Genomic DNA, 8,242 nt, shown 5'->3' on the forward strand with positions numbered 1-8,242 from the left:
CCATACGGTTACAGACCGGGCGGCCCCGCTCTTGGATGAGTGCGACTACGGCGTATGCGCAGTCTAGCGCCCTTCGCTATGTCCTCTAACTGGTGACCTCAGACGCCCGCGCGCTGTCGCGCATGCGCCTAGTGGCCCAGTCGGCGGCGGTGCCGGCGGCGCAGCTATGGCGGGCGCGCTGAGGAAGGTGAGCTGGGAGTTATGAGGCTTTTAGCTGGGCTACGGCCGCTCTTCTGAGAGGGAACGGGGACGCCGGAGCGAAGGGCTGGGAACGAGCGGGCATCGTGGGATAAAGGGTTGCGGGGGACAGGGCTGCGTGCCCCTGTGCGTGGCGATGGGCCCGGAGCGCGGCGCTGCGCCGAGGTCACCGCGCCGGGCTGCCGGCTGTACAGAGCGCGGCGCTCGGAACGCTGCGCGTTCGTGGCAGCGTCGGGCGGGAGAGAGGCTCGCGTCACGGGCAGGGCTGGGGTGGGGGCGGCGCGCCGGTGCGGAACGGCGTGGAAGCGATGGTTTTGGTGTAATAAGTGGTTGTGTGTGTGCTTTGTGCAGACCACTGGGCTCGTGGGATTGGCCGTGGCTGAAAACCCCCATGAGGTACGTTGTGTGTCCTGTTCCCAGCGTAGTGCGTGCCGCCAGTGAGAGCGTTTCTGTGAAGGGTTTGTGCGTGTAGGTGCAGTGTGTGCCGCAAATGTTGATTTCAAAACCTTTCTGTCACAAGTGCTGTTATGAAACAATGCTTCACTTATCTTTCATCTCCAAAGTAAAAGTGAAGAACTTTCTAAATGCAGTCCTTCGTAAATGTAACATCCAATTCCCAGAATTGTAGAGTCTGGGAGGGACGTCTAGAGATCATCTAGTGCAACTCCCGTGCCAAAGCAGGCTCTCTAGACCAGGTTACACAGGTAGGTGTCCAGGTGGGTCTTGAACATCTCCAGAGACGGAGACTCCACAGCCTCTCCGGGCAGCCTGTGCCAGTGCTTCATCACCCTTACTGTGAAGAAGTTCTTGCACACGTTTGTGCAGAACTTCCTATACTTCAGTTTGTTGTTTCCCCTTGTCCTAGTGAAAAGAGTTTGGCCTCATCCCTTTGCCTCCCGCACCTCACATATTTATGTACATTGATTAGATCCCCTCTCAGTCTTCTTTTCTCAAGGCTGAACAGGCCCAGGTCGCTTAGCCTTTCCTCATGAGAGGTGCTCCAGGCCCTTTATCATCTCTGTGGCCCTCTGCTGGACTCTTTCCAGGAGGGCCATATCTTTTTTGTACCGGAGAGCTCAGAACTGGACACAGTACTCAAGGTGAGGCCTCACCAGGCCAGAGTAGAGGGGGAGGATTGCCTCCCTCTCCCTGCTGACCACGCTCCTTTAAATGCACCCTGGGATCCCATTGGCTTTCTCGGTCACCAAGGCACACTGCTGGCTCATGGCACCCACAGAATGCAGAAGCATACAGGTGTTTTCCCACCCCGCTGTGCTGTGTTTCCAAAAAGTGCTGAAATAACCTCTATCTGTGCCAAGAGAGAAGGCTGATTTCACCCTAAATAGGCACCATTTGTTGCAAAGCAGGCTCAGGGCTTTGTGATGGCAAGCACTGCAATACCTCAGTGGTTCTCAGGCACAACACTCAGGGATTTGTGTAGCAGTTTGGTGCTTGCTTTTTGCCTCCCAGGGTCCGTAATGAAAGTATGTTTGCCACATCTTAATCGTGGAGGCATGAGCTTTGAAATTCCCAACTATGCAACAATTCTGTTTCAGAAATGCTACCAATATTTAGGAGTGGTGTAACAAACAATAGTTGTGGCAACCGATATTGTTATAAACAAATGACTGCAGTTTACAGTGTTGTCAGGTAGGCTTTTAGGTGGAGTTGATAAAATTTTGTTTTTTCTCCAGTGATTCAGTTTCTAGAGCAGAGAAATCAATAGTGCTGTGCTTACAAGTATAGGTTCTGTGCCATTTCCCCTTTCATTTTGTGTTTTCTTTGTATTTATCACTGCAGTATTCCAGTTAGAACAATATGCAACTTACAGGATATCCATTCTTCTTTGGGTAGATAGCTACCCAGCAGTAGGGACAAAAGTGTAATTTATTCATGATCCTCATTGGCCTTCATCACTATGTTTAAATTCAGCAATAGAAGTTTTGGGTTTTAGCTTTATCACTCAGAACTTTGTAGCATAAGAAGAAGTGCTAAATGCCATCACCAAACAAAAAAACAAGTTATGCTCTGGAAGATTATGTGCTTCTTTATATCTTTCTCAAGTAATTTCTCAGAAGCTGGTTTAAACGTGAGTTTGTCTGATTTGTGAAAAGTGTGGTTAGTACTAGACCTGCAGCTTTTGTTGTTTCAACTTTGCATTAAGTATGCTTAAAATTGCACTTAAGGAATCTGCTAGTGGTAACTTCTTGTTCTGACAAATCCCAGTCCCATCTAAAACAGAATTGTGCGTTTCAGGCCTGGTCGTTTTGTTAATCTTACATTTGAATACCCTAACTATCTATAACACAGAACATAGAGTGCTGTCATGCTTAGTGGGACGGGTTATTGTATAATTCTGGTTGTAAATTTTAACCATGTGTTGTGATTGTTTCAGCGCCTGCAAATACTGTACTCCAAAATCCTTGCTGTCCTGCAGAAAATTCCCAAAGATGCAGCGTACAGGAAGTACACAGAGCAGATTGTAAATCAGAGATATAATTTGGTGCAAACAGTAAGTACAGTGCTGTTTCATGAGTGTTACACATGGAAAGATTTGTAGGATGACAAAAAGGTTTTTGAATGACTCACTGTTTTCCAGGAGTATAAGTGACTTTGAAATATCAATTCAGAAATAATCAGTCTTGAGTACTTTGATGGTACATCAGAAATAATTGCTTTCTTAATCATATTGCCTGTGAAAATTAGAAGAATAAGTACTTTCTAAGATTGATGAAACTGGTATGTACTTTTCACATTTGCACAAAAACTGTGTCCTCTTACTGGTGTGTTACATTAATACAGTCTTTGTCCTGCACATCTGAAAGCAGGTAACTATTAGGAGGTTGCACAATATTCTCTATAAAACCTAAGATCAGAATCTTCTTTGAAGGTTATATACTGCAGCCCTAAGTTTTTAATGCCTGTTTGGATGTCATTAAGCAGTACTCTATTTTAGTATTTCTCATGGAGAGGTTGATGTTTAGTTTCCAATAAGAAACCTGTGAGGGATTTTTTTTTTTTTTTAATGAAGTAAATGACAAAGACCAGCTAACTAGATGGTAGTTTTGTGGAATTACAGAAACACAGAATGGCCAGGATTGGAAAGGACCTCAAGGATCATGAATCTCCAACCCCCTGCCTCAGGCAGGGCCACCAACCTCCCATTTAATACTAGACCAGGCTGCCCAGGGCCCCATCCAACCTGGCCTTGAACACCTCCAGGGACGGGGCATCCACAACCTCTCTGGGCAGCCTGTTCCAGCACCTCACCACTCTCTCTGTAAAGAACATAAAGGAAGGTTGGAGTGTGATCTGCCCAAATTAGTATTTTCATGATGTGTCTGTTCTTTCTACTTTTCAGTACAGCTAAATCTTTATTTGTTTGAATTCTCAGGAAACTGATGTGCAGAAACTACAGGACAAACTGAATAGTGGTCAAATAGAAGAAGTCATTGTACAGGTAAAAGAGGGAAACTTAAGATCAGGTGTAGGTTGAGTTAGTAATTTTTAGTGTTCCTTTGGCTGTTCAGAATATGGGCATTTTTTCCACGTTCTTCCTCTGCTGCAAAACAAACAGCATATAAATGTGTATATATAAATATACATAATATATATACATACATATATACATACATAAATATATATAAATATATATGTGTGTGTGAATGTATATATATGTGTGTGTGTATATATATGAGTCTGAATCTTCCTATAGTGAATGGCATGACCATATTAAAAATGAACATGATAATTCACATTTACTGTATTATGCCTAATATATATACTGTGCATACTTACCTTGCAGAGTCTGAATCAACCAAAAAAAGAGGACAGAAGATGGCAGGATGATGTGGGAGGTTAATCCAAATAGACTGGAGAATGTCAGGGATGAGCTTATCATAAAGTAGTCATTAGGAATGAGGTGAACAGACTGCAGGCATTTGGGGGTGACTTGGCACATCTTAAATTCACAAAGCTGCTTTTGGGGGAAAAGAAGTACCATAGTTAAACATAAAATTTGAGATTGTCCCTGACTACGACAGGTAGTGGCACATCATTGAGATGATGAACTGAACTAAAGGTGGTTTCATATTCTGGCAGTTGTATAGAATTTAAGAACTTGTTTAATGTATGGTCTTTATTAACAGGCTGAAAGTGAGCTTTCCCTGGCAAGAAAAATGTTACAGTGGAAACCATGGGAGCCTCTAGTTGAAGAACCTCCTACTGACCAGTGGAGATGGCCAATATAATACTGAAAATGGTGTAACCTCTTGAAAGTCAAAAAAGTTGAAATATAATCTATTACTGACAGTACCTTTAAATTAAAAAAGTGACTTAATAAAACCACGCTTTGTCTTAATGTCCACTATATACAGCAATCTAAAGATTGCTACCAGTTTCTTGCAAAAATGGCTTTAAGAATAGTCAGCTTATTTACAACCATTGATTCATTTCTTTTTGTCATTTGCTGATTAACAGGGTACTTATTTGTGCATGATAACGTTATAATCTGTATGTGTATATTAGCAGATACAGGTATTTCATTTGAAATCAAAATCAAAGTTGTAGAAAAGCACGGTTCTGCCTTTTTCTGCCATTGATGGTTGTGTGTTTTTGCTATCTTTGTAAAGCCAGTACCAGTGTCTGTATGACCATGCAGATATCAGTATTAGGGATCTGATGTAATGCAAGTCAGGCTTACCAAAAATAATGTTTTTTAGTTTTTAGCTGAATCACTGTCCCGAACCAGCTGACTCCACTGGCCACATAAGCAATAATTCTGGCTCAGGGAGGTGCTGAGAAGCAGGAATGGGTTTCTTCATTTGCAGGTAGCTTACCATACTTAGCATCATATACGTGGCACAAAATTTTAACGTCACTCTAATTTTGTATGTGTAGGATTTGGTTTTGTATGTAAGTGTGTACTTCATTGGTTTATTTGTATATTACTGATTCAGACCTGGAATATTACTGTTAAGAAAAAATAATGGAATTTTGTTGACGTGTGCTCTTTCCATCTAAATGCTTGAATGAAGGACCAGCCACACATCTCCAGTCTCAAAACTGTTTTAGAAATCTAAGTTTGACAGACTAGATCCAGGGTCAATGTGCAAGTTTGTCTTTGCTCACAGTTTCTCAGTACCATTAATAATGTTGATGGAAGTTTAAAGATGAGCTGTATGACAAAAATCTGCAGCTTGTTAAAGGTTGACAGTTCCAGTGCATTGTGTTACATATGTACTTTGTAATAGGTATACAGACTTTAGAACCATCAGTTTACCTCTGTCTAATTACCTGTGACTAATTATGTCGTAGATATATGAGTATAGGTAAGGTATTAGGGCATTAGGCAAGTGGAAGAGAACCTACTGGGTATAGCCAGTATAAGTTATGTAGTGCTTGCGTGAGAGTAATTACTTCTTTTAGAGCAACTTTAGAGGGACTTTTCCCACTGATTATTGGTGAAATCACCGAAGTCTTAAACTCTCCACAATTCAAAAAGTTGAAAATATTACACTTTGTTGGTAGATTTTGACATCTATTTCAGCCTTGTGAAAAGCTGGTTTCTTCTAAGATAAAGCCACTAGGTGGCATTATTGAAAAGGACTTCACTGTGACTTGCAAACAATCTCCACATGAGAAATACTAAAGAATTGTAAACCTGAATGAGCGTGAATGATGTCAGATGATGATGATGACCCCAAAACAAAGTATTTTGGCTAGAAATTCTTGAGATGGAAACATTGGCAAAATGCAGTAACAGCTATTGCAATTTGTTTCTATTCTTTCATGACAGAGAGAGCTGAGCTCTCATTCCATTACATACTCTGCTTCTAAAGCTGTATTTGTCATATGAATTATCTGTCCTACAAGCTTGTGAATTATATTGCAGGGCAGAAGTCTCTTACTGTCTCACTAGTGATGAAATTTGATAGCCAGCATTGAGGACAGAATCACCAAGGTTGGAAAAGACCCACAGAATCGCTCAGTGCAACCATCCACCATCATCAATAGTTCTCACTAAACCATGTCCCACAACACAGCATCCAAATGTTCCTTAACACCTCCATGGTCGGTGACTCCACCATCTCCCTGGGCAGCCCATTCCAGCTTGACCGTTCTTTCAGAGAAGTAGTGTTTCCTAACATCCAGCCTGAATCTCCTCTGGCATAACTTGAAGCCATTCCCTCTAGTTCTATCACTGTTACATGAGAGAAGAGGCTGACTCCCAGCTCACTACAACCTCCCTTCAGGTAGTTGCAGAGAGCAATAAAGTCTCCCCGAGCCTCCTCCAGGCTGAATATTCCCAGCTCCTTCATCCTCTCCTCATAAGCCCTGTGCTCCAGACCCCTCACCAGCTTTGTTGCCCTCCTTTGAACCCGCTCCAGGGCCTCAATGTCTTTCTTGCAGTGAGGAGACCAAAATGGCACAGTACTTGAGGTGTGGCCTCACGAGTGCTGAATATAGGGGAACAATCACTGCCCTGTTCCTACTGGCAACACTGTTCCTGATGCAAGCCAGGATGCCATTGGCCTTCTTGGCCACCTGGGCACACTGCTGGCTCATGTTCAGCCGAGCATCAATCAATATCCCCAGGTCCATTTCCTCTATGCAGTCTTCCAGCTGCTCTGCCCCAAGCCTGTAGCGTCGCCTGGGGTTGTTGTGGCCGAAGTGCAGGACCCGGCATTTGGCCTTGTTGAAACTCATCCCATTGGCTTCAGCCCAGCTCTCCAGCCTGTCCAGATCCCTCTGTAGGGCCTCGCTACCCCCAGGCAGATCCACACTTCCAGCCAATTTGGTGTCATCTGCAAACTTACTGAGGGTGCACTCGATGCCCTCATCCAGGTCATCAATAAAGATACTGAAGAGGACAGGCCCCAGCACCAACCCCTGGGGAACGTCACTCATGATCAGTCGCCAGCTGGATTTGGCTCCATTCACCACCACTCTCTGGGCCCAGCCTTCCAGCTAGTTCCTTACCCAGCCAAGAGTGCACCTGTCCAAGCCATGGGCTGCCAGCTTCTGCAGGAGAATGCTGTGGGAGACAGTGTCAAAGGCTTTGCTGAAGTCTAGGTAGACCACATCAACAGCCCTTCCCTAGTCTACCAGATGGATCAGTAGATCATAGTAGATCAAGTTGGTCAAGCAGGACCTGCCCTTTGTGAACCCATGCTGGCTAGGCCTGATCCCTGGTTGTCCCACGCATGCCATGTGATCTCCCTCTGCTCCACAACATTCCCTGGCACCGAGGTCAGGTTCCACTCTCCAGAAGTTCACCTCTTCTCCCTTTCTCAAAGGCAGAAATAAGTTCTTGCAACAGACTAACTTACTGCCTTGACAGGTATTTTTACTGCTATGTTTCCTATTTATAGCCACAGTGCTTTGGCTGCTCTATAAATGGTTCTTTCAAATCTCTCAAAATAGGATCACTTTTTTTTATCTATCAAAACACTGAATTAGCTTTCGCTCATACTTCAATTTAGGAATCCATTATCCTAAGTATTAGAAAGGTTCTACTGTGAAGCCAAAGTCTAGAAATCACGAAGGATTTTTCAGATTTTTATCAAATTTTCAGCATGCATTAAAAGTTCTTTTTATGCTTTATTGCTGGCTAAATTTTGCTCTACTGTTTTAGAAAGCAAGAATTAACTCCATTTATGCTACCCAAGATTATTAGTAAGTTATGGGTTATTGAGAACAAAGGGAGGGAAGAGAGCAGATTGAAGCGCTGAGAGAGATCAGTGTGTGGGCAGTGTTCTCACTAGTTTAATTCTTTGCCAAGAGGAAGAACAAAGTAATTGTGGGGGGAGGAGAAAGCATTTTCCAAACTGAAGCTGAGCTGGAATGCTGAAGGCAGTTATGATGGCGATAAAGCAGAGCTCTTTCCACGGAACAAGTCACTTCAGTCAGGCTCAGCTCAGGATTTAGAGAGAAAGCAGCAGGCCTGCGTACACGAGCCTAGCGGAGCCTCGCACCGAGCGCGGGACGGCGCGCACTGAGAAGGCGAGCGCTCAGCGCCGCCACAGCCCCGCACCCACAGCCG

The 8,242-nt window shown here is 43.9% G+C and overlaps 1 protein-coding gene across 1 annotated transcript; it reads left to right on the top strand.

The window, feature by feature from the left end:
• Nucleotides 1-96: 96 nt before the first annotated feature.
• NDUFA5 (NADH:ubiquinone oxidoreductase subunit A5) lies at nucleotides 97-4,545 on the top strand. Its single transcript, XM_042872403.1, has 5 exons — nucleotides 97-187; nucleotides 550-594; nucleotides 2,594-2,710; nucleotides 3,593-3,658; nucleotides 4,347-4,545. Exons 1-5 carry the CDS (start codon nucleotides 167-169, stop codon nucleotides 4,446-4,448), a joined length of 351 nt encoding a protein of 116 aa, XP_042728337.1. The 5' UTR covers nucleotides 97-166; the 3' UTR covers nucleotides 4,449-4,545.
• The last annotated feature ends 3,697 nt before the right edge of the window (nucleotides 4,546-8,242 follow it).

The sequence above is a fragment of the Lagopus leucura genome, unplaced genomic scaffold (assembly GCF_019238085.1).
Source record: "Lagopus leucura isolate 7727_CA_CO unplaced genomic scaffold, USGS_WTPT01 Super-Scaffold_100008, whole genome shotgun sequence".
NCBI lineage: Eukaryota > Metazoa > Chordata > Aves > Galliformes > Phasianidae > Lagopus > Lagopus leucura.